Source organism: Ovis aries, chromosome 1, assembly GCF_016772045.2.
Source record: "Ovis aries strain OAR_USU_Benz2616 breed Rambouillet chromosome 1, ARS-UI_Ramb_v3.0, whole genome shotgun sequence".
In the NCBI taxonomy this organism is placed as follows: Eukaryota; Metazoa; Chordata; class Mammalia; order Artiodactyla; family Bovidae; genus Ovis; species Ovis aries.
In genome coordinates, this window is record NC_056054.1 from 106,017,893 (window position 1) to 106,035,574 (window position 17,682).

At 47.4% G+C, this 17,682-nt stretch overlaps 1 protein-coding gene across 1 annotated transcript in view; it reads right to left on the bottom strand.

Annotated features, from left to right (window-relative positions):
• Positions 1 to 13,924, bottom strand: part of ARHGEF2 (Rho/Rac guanine nucleotide exchange factor 2) — a 48,847-nt gene extending 34,923 nt beyond the window's left edge. Inside the window, exons 1-4 of the mRNA XM_042255271.1 lie at positions 13,694 to 13,924; positions 8,091 to 8,167; positions 5,863 to 6,161; positions 4,377 to 4,494 (exon numbers count right to left, since the gene is read on the bottom strand). Coding sequence (XP_042111205.1) covers positions 4,377 to 4,494; positions 5,863 to 6,161; positions 8,091 to 8,159 — 486 coding nt within the window. The 5' untranslated portion in view covers positions 8,160 to 8,167; positions 13,694 to 13,924. The remainder of the gene's footprint in view (positions 1 to 4,376; positions 4,495 to 5,862; positions 6,162 to 8,090; positions 8,168 to 13,693) is intronic.
• Positions 13,925 to 17,682: the final 3,758 nt, after the last annotated feature.

Below are 17,682 nucleotides of genomic sequence, written 5' to 3' on the forward strand. Positions count from 1 at the left end.
AAGAATTTTAGCTGATTCTAAAATTCATATAGAGATATAAAGGACCTAGAATAGCCAAGATAATTTTAAGAAAAGTAACAAAGTTGGAGAACTTAAATCACTACATTTTTAAGATTTATAGTAAAAGCTACATTAGCCAAAAAATAGATAGATAAATAAAACTCGTAAGAAAAAAACCCTTTTCTATGGAGAAAGGAATGGCTACCCACTTCAGTATTCTTGCCTGGGAAATTTCATGGACAGAGGGGTCTGGCAGGCTACAGTCTGCGGGTGTGGGGTCACAAAGAGTTGGATATGACTGACCGACTAACACTTTCACTTTCATAATAAAGCTACAGTAAATTAAGATAATGTGATACTGGCATAAAAATAGACAAATAGATCAATGCAACAGAGAATAGACCCCAGAAACAGGCTCACACAAATACACTCACTTGATTTGCAACAAAGATTCCACAGCAATTCAAGTAAGAAAGTTAAGTTTTTTTAATGAAGACAATGTATATTTTTATGGGGAAAAAAAACAAAACTTTAAGATTTCTTCTATATACAAAACCTAGATAAGTCACAGACCTAAACATGAAAGCTAAAACTATTTAGAAGAAAACATTAGAGAAAAATCTTCACATTCTTGGGGTAGGCAAGATTTCTTAAACATGACCAAAAGCACTAAGCATTAAAAAACTGATAAATTGGACTTCATCTAAATTAAAAAGTCATGTTTATTAAAACACAGTATTAAAATAAAAATGCAAGTCAAAGACTGTGAGAAGATATTCAAAATACACATATCTGGCAAAGGACTCAAATCCAGAATACATAAAGAGCTCTTACAAATCAATAAGAGAGAGACAAACTGTTTTAAAAGTTGAGCAAAAGACTAGGACAGACATTTCACAAAACAATGTATTTGGATGGCCAATGAGAATATGAAAAGGTGTCCAATAAAATTTTTCAACAGGGACATGAAATGTAAAACCAGAATGAGACAATTGAAAAACACCTACCAGGATGACTAAAATTCTAAAATCTTGACAGTAACTTATAATGTAAATAGATCTGAAGAATACCTATCTATCTATACATGCACAACTGAGTCATTTTGCTATACACCTGAAACACTGTAAATCAACTGTACTTCAATAAAATGAAAGTGAAGTCGCTCAGTCGTGTCTGACTCTTTGTGACTCCATGGACTGTAGCCCACCAGGCTCCTCCATCCATGGGATTTTCCAGGCAAGAATACTGGAGTGGGTCGCCATTTCCTTCTCCAGGGGATCTTCCCTACCCAGGGATCGAACCCAGGACTCCTGCATTGCAGGCAGACACTTTAACCTCTGAGCCACCATAAAATCTTGATTAAAAAAAGCATAATATACCCAAGAAAACATCTAATATATATCTATAAACAGTATGGAAAAAATATGATAAAACTTTATTGAAATACATTGAATGGAGAAGCATACTGTTTTCATGGGTAGGAAGAAGCAATATTGTAAAGATGTCCACTTTTCCTAAAATAATTTTTGGATTTAATGCAATGCCAATCAAAATCTCAAAAGTTTTTAATGCATGTTTTATACATGTTATACTTCAATAAATATGTTCTTTTTAAATTAAGAAACTGTTTCTTTAAAGACATTATAGAGAGGAAAAAGTCAAACCATTTTTCTCAATCTTTGAGATCATTGCAACACATATAACAACAAAGGCTTAGTTTCAGGATATGTACAGAACACACTCAAAACAATAAAGAAAAAACCTTCAAAGAATCCAGTAGAAAAGTGGGCAAAAGATAGGAAAAGGCACTTCACAGAAGAGGAAACACAAATGACCAAGGTGAAGAGAAAAAAATGCCAATCCCATTTGTAATAAGGATAATTCAAATTAAAACCACAATGAGATTTATAACCACTAGACTGGCAAAATTAAGAAATCTGATGATTCCAAATGGAAAGCATGTGAATCAACGGGAGCACTTGTATACTGCTGGTAGAAATAAAAAGTTTGTCATTATCTCAAAAAAATGAACATTGTATACTCTGTGACCCAATAATCCTACTCCAAGATATACCTCAGAGAAATTCTTGCAAATGAGCACCAGAAGATGGATAAAAGGATGTTCATAATGACACTCTTCATGATAGCAAGCAATGGAAATTATACAAATGTCCATCAGCAGAAGACTGGAATGAAAATAACGGACTACATCTGCAACATGTGGATAAAAATTAGAATGCTGAGTGAAAACGCAAGTTATAGAAAATTTTGTAGAATACATAATTGTTTTTAAAGTTAGAAACAAAAAAGAAATAATATATTACTAGGTAATACTTGGTGCTAAAACTATTTTTTAAACTACTTTTAAAAAGTAAACGAGTTATTAAGAAAACTGAAGACAGTGATTACCTCTGGAGGGGAGGCAAGGGAATAATAGAAGAAAGGCAGACATAAGCAAAGATAAATGTGTTAGTAATGTTCTTGTTCTTGAGATGGGTGGTTGATTGATTAGGCATTCATTTTTCAATATTACATTTGAGACAATGGAAAAATACAATACAGAATATTAGCAACTCGGGCAAACTGGAGGATAAAGCTCCCATCTGAGGACATCTGAATTTTAGAAATTGTAAACACTGTGCTGGCCAAGCAAAATAAATTCTGAGCTAGACTTGGCTCATGGACTGTCAGCCTGCAAGTCCCAGTCTAGTTTAATGAATTTCAGACTTTTTAGTCTGTGGACATTGCAGAGGACTTACACCAACTTGCTGCTGCGGGAAGAAACAGACAAATAAACAAACAAAAAACAGATAGACGAGGAGAAATGTAAGGGAAGTACTTAAAGATTAGACGAAGAGAGGAGAGGAATGGGAGAAGGCAGGCATAAAAAGAGAAAAAAAAAAAAACCCACACAACACTAGAGAGGGGAGAAAAGCAGGAGACACATAATACCAGGAAGCGGGCAGCCGGACAGAGAGAGAGGTGGAAGGGGTGGGAAATAAGTATGAAGGGCCCGGAGGGAAGAAGAGGAAAAAAACCCCACTGTCTCCTGTGTATTAGCTGCAGTATTGGGCACTTCAACACTTTTTTCCCCAGTCTAACAATCACAACTTGAAAAGACAGGTTTTAGTAGCCTGATTTTCAGAAAGATGAAATGCACTGTTCAACTAGTGTGACTCTCAAACGCTGTTCTTTCTACTGGAGGGGCTGGAGGGAAGAAATGCAGAAATGCTGATGGAGAAAAGTGTGACCTGGGATAAGATGGGGTTTGCTGCTTCCCTGACAGACTGTTAACAGCCCCTTCTTCTCAGCCTCTCACCTGAACCACAGGCACTTGGACCGTGAGGCCGGGTGGGTACACTGGCCAGTATGTGCTGGACAGGAGGTAACCTTAAGTCACTGGGCTTGAGGCATTTCTATGTACCGCTGTCCCTCATTATCCACGGGGGACTGATTCCAGGATCCCATGAATACCAAAATCCAAGGATGCCCAAGTCCTTTACATAACATGGCATAATATTTGCATATAACTTATGTGCATCCTCCCATATACTTTAAATAAGCTCTAGATTAATTATAATACCTCATGCAATGTAAACACCACATAAATTAGTTGCAAACATAATGTAAATGCTATGTAAACATTTGCTAGCATAAGGTAAATTCAAGTTTTGTTGGAACTTCCTGGAATTTTTTTTTTTTTCAAGTATTTTTGACCCATGCTTGGTTGAATCCATGGATGCTGAACCTGTGCATACCGAGGGCTGACTATACTCAGGGACTCTTAGCTGGCAGACACAGGGGTGTCTCTAAAACCTCCGCGTCTCCTCAGTGGTCCCTAGGTCCTGGTTTGAGATCTTCTCTGTGATGTTCCCTTAAGCCAGAAGCCTGAGCCATCTCTATATCCTTTCTTACTTGATAGTCCTGTAATTATCTTGTTAGAGAACTATTCTGTTTCAGGGTTACCAGATGCCTAGTTTCATCCTACAAATAGTGAGTTCATCTCCAAATCTGAGAAATGTGGGGTCCACAGAAAGAAGTAGTTATAACTGGGGGAACAGAGGCCTTTTACTGAGAGAGGGGCAGAGATGCCCACATCAGTACAGAGACACGGAAGGCAGGGAACAGAGGGTCTCGGAGAAAGAGGCAGAGGCAGGATACCAAGAGCAGGAAACAGAGCACACAGACCCAGGTAAGCAGACAGAGGGGTATAGACGCCAGATCCAGATTTGGTCAGATGAGGTCAAAGTGATCCCTGGGCACAGAGAGCCTCAGCATCTGGCGAACAGAAGAGGCACAGACTGGTGGTTGGACAGGCAAAGGGGCAGGAGAGCGGGGGAAGGAGGGAGCTTCCATGGGGGTTTGTTTGTCCATACCACGCAGGAGGGTCGGCCACCTTGGTGCTGCAGGTCCAGAAAGGGGTCCAGCTCCTCTTGGCTCCGCAGTAAGGACGTCTCCTCGGGGCCTGTGCATCCCGATGCCTGCAGTTTATTCCTGAAACACACATTGCCACCACTGCCCTCCGTACCCAGTGGCTGGTGACGGGCACCAGGGAGAAACACCGCCTCAGCCCAGTCCCTGTTGCTCGCCCCCAGCCCAGCCCTTCCTGTTGGCATAGGCGCAGGCCAGGGCCAAACTGGCCTCCCTTTCGGGCTGTGCTTGGGCAAAGCTGTGGCACTGGCTGCGGGCAAGGATGACCCCTGCTGGTCAAAGGGCAGTATTGCCCTCCAGAAGACAGCCGGCGGTCAGCATGGAGGGGAAGGGAATGGGGGTTCTGACGCGAACCTTAGCCCCTACTCAGATAAATGGTGTGCCCAGAGCACCCTTCCTTTTCAACCCAAGGGACAAAATTAGTGTCTGATCATGAAAGGTGAACCTGGAAGATCCTGAGATATAGCTGGCATCACAAAAGGCACCTCTGCCTTGGACGAGCTGCTCTTAGGAAGGTGCCATGAGTCCTGAAGACCAGGCTTCTCACCCAAGTTCCCTCCCAAGCCAGTTCAGAGGCAAGGGTCCTCTCCCGTCACATGCCCAGCCAGCCCTGCCCAGGAGCTTGAGAAGTTTGGTCTACTCACCAGGCTAAGAGAATTTGTCCAAGGAGACCATTGCCAAAGCAGAGAGACAGGCCCTTCCAAGGCTGGCAGGCCCTCACAGGCACCACTCACACTGAACCCTTCATGCTGACCCCCAGGCCTTCTCTTTCTGGCTTCCTCTCTGTCTTTGGGGAAGTGGTCAGGGTTTTTCCAGGAGAGGGGAAGAGCTGGGTCCCTCACTTCCGGTTTGTCATGCATATATAGAACCCTGAGCAAGAGGAGCTCTTCCTCCATCGTAGGGCTGGACTACGATGTCTAAACATCATGGGCCTGCCTCAGCCTGCACCATCAGGCGGGCAGCAATTTGGGAAAGGGGGCTAGGTCCCATGCCCCAACTCTGGGAGCACGTCTCAAGAAAACTTCTGAAGCTGTCTGGGCCTGTTTCCTCATGTGTAAAATGAGGCAATTGGGCCATATGATCCCTGAGTCCCTTCCAGCTCTGACTGTGCTGTATGTGCTATGAAACGCAAGTGGGAGGAGGCAGTAAGACCCGAGCGTCCTGCTACTCACCTCCCTTCTAAACCTCCCCTTCTCCAGTCTCACCCACTCCCCTGGAGACTAGTAGAAGGAAGGAGCTTGGACACTGGGGAGAGCTACGTGTTGAAAGGCAGGGTCCATTCTCCCCAAAGGCCCACCACAGGCCTGGGTTCAGACTCTCCAGGCAGGAGGCTAGGGGCCCAGGCCTCTTCAACTCCTCTCATTCCTTCCCAACCACTTTCTCCTGGGTCTAGGACTTGAGGGGAGAGACAGGAAGTCTCTGGTGTTTTACCTGTTCAGTGGATCCTGGAGCTCCCTGCCCGGCCCCCAGCTATGCCTTTTGAAGGGGTCGTAGTTGTGGCCGTGGGCACGAAAAGCGCCCGACCTTCGGAGGGGTACAGCATGGAAGGCTTCGCCCTCCTTTTTTTCCCTCTCCTTCTCATTCTCCTCCTCGTCCTCCTCTTCCTCCAGCTGCGCTCTGGACTCCACCGCAGAGAGGCAGCGGCGAGTGTGGCCTCGGGGCAGCAGGTCTCCACCTGCGAGGAACACCTCCGGGACTTCTCTGTTCATGGGAGATGCACACAGGCCAGTCTGAATCAAGAAGACAGAGAACGCTGAGCAGAGTTCTAGAACTCTGGAACCGTGGAACTAGGAAAGTGTCACAGTCAGCCAGGCCTAGAGCATCTGGTCACCCACTCCTCCCTTCCCCAAGGCACAGAACTGGAGGATGGTTGGCTCAAGATTACACAAAGAATTAGCTGAGGAGTCAAACCAGGAACGTGGGTTTTCTGACTCCCAGTCTAGTGTTCTGTCCTGTACATAATGACACCCTCCTTCACTCATTATCATTCCATCTGATGAGCACCTATCTGACAGGAAACCATGCCAAGCAAAGAGAAATAGGTATTGTTCTTACCCTCAAGGAATTCGTTCTGGTGAGTGAGTGTGTGCATGTGTGCCTGTGTGCACGCAGACAAAAGCACAAGAAATGTTTCCCAAAAATGTCACAAGAAAAGTTTCAAAAGAGAAAGCTTTGTGCTGAGTACATATAACCAGTTGGAGGACTCAGAAAAGGGAAACAGAAGGAAGTAAATAGCCTTTGAGATGGGCCTGGAAGGGTGGAGTGGTTAGGATTTGGCCACGTTGGAGAGGGAGGAGTCTAGGCAAATAAAACAGCAGGGAGAAAAGGTGCGTGAGTGAGACAGTATTATGACTTCTTCCTTCTAAGACTTCCGTCATTTGGGTAGTAAGACAGCTATTCTGACCTTTCCCCACGGAGCTGAGCGAAGGGCCCCCAAATTAGCCATGTTGAAATTCCTTCACTCTCTCTCCCAGTAGGCATTGTTCTCATAACCCAACACTCCTGGAGGCTGTCAGGGCTTGCCTCAGTGTGTCTCAGAGTTAAGAACCCTCAGGAGCTCTTAAAGTTGAAAATGATAAGCCCCGCTCCAGAAACAAGTACCAAATACCAGAGTATCAAGGTGGCGGAGGGGTGGGAAGGCAGCTCACATCAACTGCATCTACCCCTGCACTCCCTCCCAGGCCCCGTCTCTGCAGAACTTCTGCTAGAGTTTCCCAGGCTCCTCTTCTCCCAAGAGAGAAGCAACTGAGATGCTGGGAGGACCCAGGAGGACCAGGAAGCAATGAGCCAGAACTTGCCCTCCTCCCAGGCTTCCTGTGAGAGCGTCAAGCCTTCCGCAGGTTATTTTATTCCCCACCCCCGACACACACACACACACACACACACATACACACACCCCTAAAGTCCAGGTTGTTGGAAAGTCGTTCCTTCCAGCTACTTCCTCTCTCACTGCAACCTGCTGCCGCCGCACCCAGGACCACTGAGATGGTGCCTGTGCCCCACTGCACACCTGTCTACCATGGGGAAGGGAGGACACAAGTACTCAGGCCTCTGCAGGTGGATTCTGCTGCCCTGCCAGGTGGGTCTAAGAATAGAAAAGGAGAGGCCTAGGAGACCAGCCCAGGCCTGGTGTCTCAGCACATCGGGAAGCCACATAGAGGGGGCCTCTCGTCCAGCTGTTGGGACACATCCTCTCTCTGCATCCATAGACTTGGGCCTCATGTCATCTGATGTGCCATCTGTAAACAGGATGGCCCAGGGACTTCCCTAGTGGTCCAGTGGTTAAGAATCCACCTTGCAAGGCTGGGGACGTGGGTTCGATCCCTGGTCAGGAAACTGGGATCCCACATGCTACAGGGCAACTAAGCCCACGTGTCACAACTAGAGAGTCCGTGTGCCACAACGAAACATCCCACATCCCATCTTAGAACAAAGATCTTAAGACTCGACATGGCCAAATAAACAGATATTTTTTAAAAATAAAATAAATGGGATGGGCAGTTCTGCAGGGAGCAGGACAGAGCCTCAGGGCCCACAGCATGATCCCTGCCAACCAGGGGTCTCAAAGCTGAGATTTGAGGCAAGGGGCGGGAGGTACTGACAAAAAAGTATTGAGGGAAGCTGGGAGGGAGGAAAGAGTAGGAACTCGGGGTACTCACTAGAAAAAGAGCAACAGGGTCTGGGAATAGGACACTGAGGGGGCACCATGAGGACCTCAGATCTGGCATTCAATGACCTCGGAAAAGAGACAGAGCTGTTAGACCTACACACCTTGTACCCAGCTTCTACCTGCTCTTCCTGGCTGGATTTTGCTCACAGGGCTGGATTTGACTAGATGAATGAAAAGCAGTGAGTGGAAGCCCTTTCCTTTCCCTCCAGCCCTGGAGATGCTTCCTGTTGGAGGTGGTACCTTGCTGCCTTGGCCTGGCAGACAGACATTTTTAATCCTGAGATCTTCATGTCCTGGGATCTCACCCTTCTTCCTCCAACTGAGACCACCTTGAATCCGACCTCTTCTCAAAGATCTGCCCTCTTTCTAACCTCTTCTGTCATGTCATACATGGTCTCTGCCCTCTGTGAAAATGGAATCCACGGGACTCCTTCTCCCTCATATCTTCATTCCATTCTTCGGAAAGTTTTTTCTGCTTTCTAAATTCCACTCCTTCATCAATAACTTTCATTCTCGCCTTCAAAGAGACGAGGTTTAGCAAGGTTTCCTCATCCCCCTCCCAGAGATACTCCGTCCTCCACTTTCTGTGGCTCTGTGTTCCCTTCCTTGCTGCTCCTCACATCAGTTCTCTCCCAGCCCCCTCCCATCTTTCCCTGGGTTCCTGAGCTCAGGAAATGGTACAAGGGAGCGGCCAGGGCTGGGGCTCACACAATGGCTTAATTTAGCTCCTGAATGAGATCACCTCGTGTCACATCTCTGCTTCCGCTGAGCAGAGATAGGAGATTCTGAAATAGGTCTGGGATCAGATGCTGGGGATGGGGGCAGGGGAGGAAAGCCAGAAGGGGCCCTCAGTCACCTTACTCTTCTTCCTGCCTCTGGCTCAGATGCTTTCCCCACCAACACAGACCTTCGGCATCTCCTGATCTCTCCTCTGTGTGTAATCTCCATCATTTCCCTAGTCGCTGTTGATTCGTTAGACATTCTACTGTGTGCTGAGAGGGAGGCATGTATTATTTTAGTAGAGAGAGATTTCTCTTATTCAGAACTCTGAGACTGTAATTTCTTCTGGTTGCTACGGTGGCTTTGATGTTCGGCAGATTTGCCAGCTCTGCCACTTTCATAAGCCATGTGACCTTGGGCATCTCAATAAAGAACCACATGACATTGCTTATTTCATGTTTTTGAGCTCTGGAATCATCTGTAAAATGGGAATGATAACACTACCTTGCAAGGATATCGAAAGACTTGATGATAATGTAGGTAAATACGACTAATACTGTGCTTGGCACATATTCAGTTCAGTCCAGTTCAGTTCAGTCGCTCAGTCGTGTCCGACTCTTTGTGACCCCATGAATCGCAGTATGCCAGGTACTTAGTAAATGCTACTATTGTTGTTGCTGTTATTTAGAGGCAGAGAGAAGGCAGAGCATTGAGAAATGGAGATCTGGAGAGAGGAAGGCCCACGGCAGAAGCAAGACCCCATGGACTGTAGCCCACCAGGCTCCTCCATCCATGGGATTTTCCAGGCCAGAATGCTGGAGTGGGGTGCCATTGCCTTCTCCAATATGATGGTTACCTCACTGTTATCTCTTAAAAAGAGAGTGAATAAATAACCCACAGGCTGACACTAAAACAACTGTGATGGGGACTAATTATCATAAAGTACTTCTGATATAAAAGAAAGCAAACAACCAGAGCAAGAAGGACCTTGATGAACTTGCACTCTTCCAAGAGAAGGGAGGGGTAATAGCCTCTGGTGATTTGCAGCAGAGGTTGGCAAACTATGGCCTGTGGTCAAATCTGTACTATTTTCTTTTTTATATGCCTGGGGGAAAAAATCAAAAGAAGAATACTACTTTGTGACACATAAAAATTATATGAAATTTAAACTTCAGTGCTCATAAATAAAGGGTTTTCTTGGAACACAGCCACGTTCATTCATTTACATACGGTATAAGGCTGTTTTTGCATTACGACAGCAAAGTTGGTAGTTGCAACAGAGACCATATGGCCTGTAAAGCCGAAAATATTTATTATCTGGGTCTCTACAGAAAAAGTTTGCAGAGTCTTGATTTAGAGAAGCTGGGCCTCAAAATCTCAGGAAGGAGAGAAAAAGAGATTAAAGAGAGACAGTAAGGCTTACTGCTCACCAGCCAGGCGTCTCTAACCAGCTTAGGGAAGAGGGACATCAAAGACCCCAGCTCATCTATTTCCTAAGTAGCATCTGAGCCTACAGGGGTAGAGGCTTAAACCCACAATCAGTGCCTACATCATCTTGTGGGACCCTCATAACCATTTCTTGAAATAGATATTATTATTTCTATTTTACATCAGAAGAAACAGGCAGCACAGAGAAGGAAAGTAACTTGCTCAAGGTCACAGGGCTGTAGGAGGTAGAGTTGAATTTCCACAGCAGATCCAACGCACTGCAGAACCTGAGTTCTCCTCTGAAACCAGAAGGCAAGCTCCCAGTGAGCGCAAGTGGCTAGCTTTGAAAGAAGTCTGGGGAATTCTCTGGCAGTCCAGTGGTTAGCACTCCATGCTTTCACTGCCGAGGCCTCAGGTTCAATCCCTGGTCGGGGAACTAAGAGTCCATTCCACAAACTGCTCAGCCAAAAGAAAAAAACAAAAAAGAAATCCAGCACTGTTGTTATCCACCCCCATTCTCATCCTCATTTCTGCCCCCTCCACACTAGCCAAAGAGAGAAAGCAGCTTTCAGAAGAAATTAGATGGGGGTAAGTTAAATCTGTCCTTTCTACTCCCTCTGGATCTTAGATATCTGAATGAGGTGATGGGTGGTGGGCAGGGAGGGCCCTGCTTCTGTTTGCAGTCAGCAAACACTGAGGGTAGGAACTGCTGAGAGCAACCACAGAGCTGGGCACGTGGGATGGTGGGCAATGCTGTCAGGCCCCTTCACAGTCTGGGTGGCTTCCTGGGTTTGGCTCTGGGGTCCTAAATCTCCCCAAAGGGGCAATAACGGGGAAGACCTGAACAAACTAGAAAGTAAAGAATGGGGAGGAAGGGAGAGGCCAGATGGCATGATCTGCGGGCTTTTCCTCGGGGTCTCCTAGCCCTAGAGGACAGGGTCATAGAAAACCCTTTGATGGTTCAAAATTTAATATACCTGCTTCTTCTCGCATAGAAAGTAAATCATTAATCCAACAGTATCCCAAATAAAAGACTACAGCAGTGCTTCAGGTAAAGAAGGTTTCAGTTTTTTTAAAAAAAAAAGAAGGCTTCAGTAACCACAGTTCCTTCCCACCTCTCCCTGCTCCCCGAACACCCCATTCTACAGTGGGTCATACAGCACCCAAGTCTCTAACCTCACCTCACCCTGATTTGGCTTTACCATTGCTCCGTTTCTCGGTGTAGGACATACAAGATTTTGCTATGTGCTTGACATTGTGTAAGTGAGGGCTTTTCAGGTGGCTCAGCGGTAAAGAGTCCACCTGCCAGTATAAGAGATTCGGGTTAGATCCTTGGGTTGGGAAGATCCCCTGGAGAAGGAAATGGCAACCCACTCCAGCATTCTTGCCTAGAAAATCCCATGGACAGAGGAGCCTGGTGGGTTACACTCCATGGGGTCACAAAAGAGTTGAAAACGACTTAATGACTAAACAACAACAGTGCCTTATGGCACTGTTCATTTTATAATTAAATTTCATAATTTTATAATTAAGATGCTTGCTCCTTGGGAGGAAAAGTATGACAAACTTAGCATACTAAAAGGCAAAGATATCACTTTGCAAACAAAGGTCCGTATAGTCAAAGCTATGATTTTTCTCGCAGTCATGTATGACTACAGTGCCCCACCACTGTGTTTGCACATAGACCTTTCTGGGTCCTGTCAGACACTGACAGGTGCTAAAGAAACATGTGCTGAATATGTTGTTCACTCAGTAAGTCATGTCTGACTCTCTGTGACCCCACGGACTGCAGCATTCCAGGCTTCCTTGTCCTTCGTTGTCTCCTGGAGCTTGCTCAAATTCATGTCCATTGAGTCGGTGATGCCATCCAACCATCTCATCTTCTGTCATCCCCTTCTCCTCCTGCCTTCACTCCTTCCTAGCATCAGGGTCTTTTCCAGTGAGTCAGCTCTTCGCATCAGGTGGCCAAAGCATGGGAGCTTGAGCTTCAGCTTCAGCATCAGTCCTTCCAATGAATATTCAGGGCTGATTTCCTTTAGGACTGACTGGTTTGATCTCCTTGCAGTCCAAGGCACTCTCAAGAGTCTTCTCCAATACCACAGCTCAAAATGCAGAATCTTAATTCCCCGACTAAGGATTGAACCCGTGCCCCCTGCAGTGGAAGCCCAAAGTTTTAAGCACTGGACCATCAAGGAAGTCCCACGACATCTCCATAAAGGTCAGCCATCAAGCATCTGAAACACCCGCCCCAAGTCACCCCCACCTCTTTGATATGTTAGGCTCACAAAGCAATCAGGACTTCTGCTGCTTTGGGCTTCCAAGTGTGACCATCTTCTTTCTTTCTTGAAACAGATTTGCAAACTGAACCTAGAGATCCTGTCCTTTCTTTCTGCTAGGCTTGTGTGTTTTCTCTACCAGAGGTTTGCTGGGACCCAGGCTAGCCCCTGATGTGTGGGTACTAGGGAATAAAAGGGGCAAAACCAATCAGCCCCTTTCCACCTCCTGTCAGTTTCTTGGCCTGCATCCTGGGTGCCATGCCAGAAGGGTGGGGCAAGAGAAGGGCTCAGGTTCAGAGGGACACACCTGAGAAGACTTTGACCATAGAGTCCCAAGGAATTAACCCATTAGATCCCAGGGAACACCTAAAGGCAGGGGGTGAAGTAGGAAGCTCCTCATCTGAATGGATGGAGTGATCTGGAATCTGGAGGCCTCTGAGCCTCAGACATGAGTTGGTGGCCCTTTAAATCTCACAATTAACTCAGATGGATGAAGGGGGTACTGCCAGGCCTTAGAGGAAAGGGACGCTGGGTGAATTAGGACTTGAGATTTTAAAATTCTAGCCATCCTTTTTGTCCACACTTCTTGAGTAAGAAAAAGAGACTAGAAGACATCATAATGGACTCTGCTGCCAGGTGAACTTGAGTTTGAATCCCTCTTAACTGGCAGGGGTTAGCTGTTTAACTGGGCTTCCCTGGTGGCTCAGTGGTAAAGAATCCTCTTGCCAATGCAAGAGACCCAGCTTTGATCCCTGTGGTGGGAAGATCCCTTGGGAAAGGAAATGGCAACCCACCCCAGTATTCTTGCCTGGAAAATCCCACGGACAGAGGGATGAGCCTCACGTTTAATATAGCGATTGTGATATGCCAGCCTCATCAGGATTGTGAGGATTAAGAACGCAAAAACAAGCTTTGGCATCACTGGTTGCACAAGTAGTGCTAATTAACTGTTGGCCATGTTGGTGGTTTTCTATTTGGACACCTGTGCACACTCACACAGACACAAACAGAATGCACCTTAGTTAAAAATGGGAACTGAATACAGGAGACTGGTGGAGAACTGTTCTGCCACTTCCTGGTTGTGGTGAGGGGGTCCTGAAGATCTCTTCTTCTGGGGAATGCCCACTCATGAAGGAAGGACTCAGGGAAAGGGAAGAGGGAAACTCACCAGACTCGGGAGATATCCCAAAGACGGGAGACCTGTTCTTGCCCTCGGTTGGTGACTTCAGTATGGGAGGAAGTCCCGCTCCAGGTAGCCCCTCTAAGAATCCAGTCCAGCACCTTAATGGGGGTGCCTCTCTCTTGGTCCTTTTAAGGGAATAGCTCATGGTCCAGAAGTTTGCTTAGGAGACAGGGGGGACTCATTCCAGTCCAGACCAGCTGCCTCTCCAACAACTCTAGCCCTTCCCTTCCCCGCCCTACTTCAAACACCCTAGACAGTGCTGGGCCCCGGTCTTTAACCCCTTCGGTGCCAACTCTGGTCCAGAGGATTCCTGCATTCTCCTGTCCTTGACATTCCCCAAAGGGCAGCAGCCACCGGATTCAGTCATAGGTGGAAACAGATTCAGGAAGCCAAGCTGGGGTCACCCTGAGCGGAGAGTATGTGGGAATGACATCCCAGGGAACCTTCACCCACCCGCCAATGGAGACAGGGTGGAGCTGAGGGGAAAGAGAGGACATCTCAGGGAAAGGCCCAGTGTTGGCACCCTACTTCACAGCAAGGTCCTAGTGGGGTCGGGGAGGTCCTTTGCTGTCTCTCTAACCTGGTTTCTGAATGTTGGTCGTTCCCTTTAAGAGGCAGGTTACAGTGGGGCGGGGGAGGACGGACTGTATTTTCTGTGATGAAAGTGCAGGGAGGAGCGCTGACCAGGGCAGCTGCATCTGAGGACGGCCCTCCTTCGGCCAACAGGAGCAGGGTGAGCTGGCAGCTCAGCACACACGGCTCCACTCCCAGAGTGTTGTGGATACCAGGCACAGGATATCTGACGGGCTCTCCACCCCCTTCCCTGATAACCGCTCCTGGGGTTGCTGACTCACCTTCCCTGCTTCCCTGGGGCAGAGGATGCCGTGGGCAGACACTGGACTTCCTGAGGTACCGGGGAGCCTCTTCCCTGCCAGGCCCATGGTGGAAAGGACGTGCTGGAATTGGAAGCGTTCGGCTACCTCTGCCGACTCCCTAGATAAGGGGCCTTGGAGAAGCTACCTATTCTATTAGCCTCATCGCCTCCTCTGTACAATGAGGACAGTGAATGAGCGATGTACAAATAGTGGCACTTAAATGCTGGGTCCATAATAGTTATTATATAAATAGTAGTTATTCAATAAATATGCTCTTCAATAAAACTGCCACTTGCTGTGACCTTGGATAAGCCCCTCCACTTTCTGCCTTCCCTGATCTATTAAATGAGATTATGTGATCCACAGTCTATCCTTGCTCTCAAACCCTCACTCTGGGTGAGAGGAAGAGGGCAGCTGTTGCCAGATGTGGAAGCTGTGTGCCCTTTCCTACCTATGTGAAATTGTTAGTTGCTCAGTCATGACTCTCTGTGACCCCACAGGCTGTAGCCTGGCAGGCTCCTCTGTCCATGGGATTCTCCAGACAAGAATACTGGAGTGGAGAGTCATTCCCTTGTCCTGGGAGTCTTCCCGAGCTAGGGATCAAACCCAGGTTTCCCACATTGCAGGCAGATTCTTTACTGTCTGAGCCGCCAGGGAAGCCCTTTTCCTACCTGGCTGGGCTCCAAACCATATGAGTGACTGCAAGCCATATGACCAGATGAGTTGTTTCTTACTTCTCAAGAATACAGGGGAAACAGCCACCTGTTTTGTGGTGGAGGATCCTCAGAAATCCTGATTAAACAATCCTGTGATTGTACAGATGAGGACACAGGCTCCAGAAGGAGGCGTGACTCACCTGAGGTCAGCCAGCCAGTGGGTGGTGGAGGTGGGTGGGGACCCAGCACTGGTGCGTCTGTGGTCCTTGCTCATTCCACCACCCTGAGCTGCTCCCTCCAGGTATCAAGCCTTGAAAACTCCCATCCTGTCACCAAGCTGCTTCACTATCCCCAGCTTTTTGGGAATCCTTATCCCCATTTCCCATTGGCTTTCTTCAGGTGAAATCCCAAAGCCTAGGATGTAAAAAAGGTGATAATCTTGGCCCTGGCTCCTCCTGGTACTGGGGCTGGGTGTGGGTGAGCGAGTGCCAGCTAAAAGTCTGCATGACATGGGAGGGATAGAGGGCTGGTTTCCAGGGGAGGGGATCTGGAACACACTGACAGCTGGGTTACTATCTGTTTTGCCTTTAAGGGAGGAAGTTCTCAGGATGGGTACCCAATCTCCAGGAAAGATGTGGGGTTGGTGCTTCCTTTCTCTCTCCTTTGCAGACCTGCATGAAATCTGGAGGTCAGGGTTCCCATCTTCCTAAGGGCGGTTTTCACTAGAGTGAAGCACTATCTGCTACTCATCCTCAATTAAATTATCTCAGGAAGAGGGCTTAATCCTAAAGCAACTATGCCAGCTAAGTCTCGCCATCTATAGATTTTAGAGGCTCTTCTATTCTCCAATGCCACTGCTTAAGGGAGGCTCAAATTCCACCCTGACTCTAAGGAATCTGGTCTCTCAAGAGACGAAGTATCTGGTTTTGGCCCTTCTTCAAGGTGCTTGTGACCCTGCCTTCACTTGCTTCTCCTGTCAGCTGGGTCAGACCTGGGCTCCCCCCTAGTCTTCTCTGTAACAAGAGCTGGGATCCAAAGTGGGAGTTCTGCAAGGAAAGGGAAAGACTGCCCCAGCTTTCAGAAAAGGAGTACCTCCTAGCACTCAGCCTGAGGAAGAAATCTCATATTGCCTTCCCAAGTTATGAAGTTTCTCCTAGCCTCTAAACCAGAACCCTTCCTCCTACAGGTTAACTCCTCACTGTTTCCAGTAGACACCACACAGGTGGCAGTGAGTTCCCACCTCCAAACACTAACATCTTAGAGTGCTAAAGAGGAAGACAATACATATCAAACTAGCTCCCTTTTCCTTCCCTATACTTGTTCTCAACCCCAAGCTTCTGATTCACTGGCCTTTCCCCCATTCTCCTGAGCGAATCCCAGGTCTCCACCAGCAACACAATGAACAAAAGCAAACACATCCTCCTTGTCTTCTGACCTGGCCAGTCCTGGGGTGTCCGAGCCGCAGGCCCTGAAGGAGGGATGTGAGCTGGTGGAGGGCTACTCCGTTCAGAGCCTCCCGTTGTCTCCATGTCCTTTTCATCCTTCAGCCCAGAGGCTCCAGCTGCTGGGCGAAGGAAAGGTTAAACCAGCTGGGCAGCACTCACTGCCCCCGTACCCCACCAGAATCTAAGCTGAGAAACGGTGGCAGGAACAAAGCGGGTGTTTGTTGGGTTTCTCTCCTGCCAGGGAGGCTGTTCTCTGACCACGGCATTCCTGGGTTGGACAGAGTCAGCTGAGAGTGGCTTCTCCCCACTGCTGCTGCAGCAAAACCCACTGCCTTTCCACAGGCTGTGCTTAGGTAACAACTCGGGGGGTTCAGGAGCTTCAGCCTGGCCTGAGCTCAGAGCAGAGGCATTAAAATAAGCTCAAACTTGAGAAAAGCTAAGTCTTCAACACAGGAAGGGCTCGAATCAGGTGTAATCGATAGCTTTTCAAGAACAGTCAGTGAAGGGGCTTCCCTGGTCCAGTGGTTAAGAATATAGCTTGCAGTGCAAGGGACACAAGTTCAATCCCTGGTCGGGGAACTAAGGTCCCACAAGGCAAAGCAACTAAGCCCACATTCCGCAACCAAGACCTGACACGGCCAAATAAATATTTTAAAAAAATAACGAATTAAATTACCCTCAGAAGATCTGGGGCTAGAACAATTGCAGACCGTCTTTCCCCATTTTCCCTCCTCTACTATGGAGAAGGGCTCACAAGCAAGGAAGGTTTAGAGGAATATATGGTGACTGGCACAGTGGTAAAGAATCCGCCTGCTAAAGCAGGAGACACGGGTTTGGTCCCTGGGTCGGGAAGATTCCCTGGAGAAGAAAATGGCAATCTGCTCCAGTATTCTTGCCTGGAAACTTCCATGGACTGAGAAGCCTGGCAGTTTATAGTCCAGGAGGTTGCAAAGAATTGGATATGACTGAGCGTGTGGTGACTGGTAAAAAGAGACAGG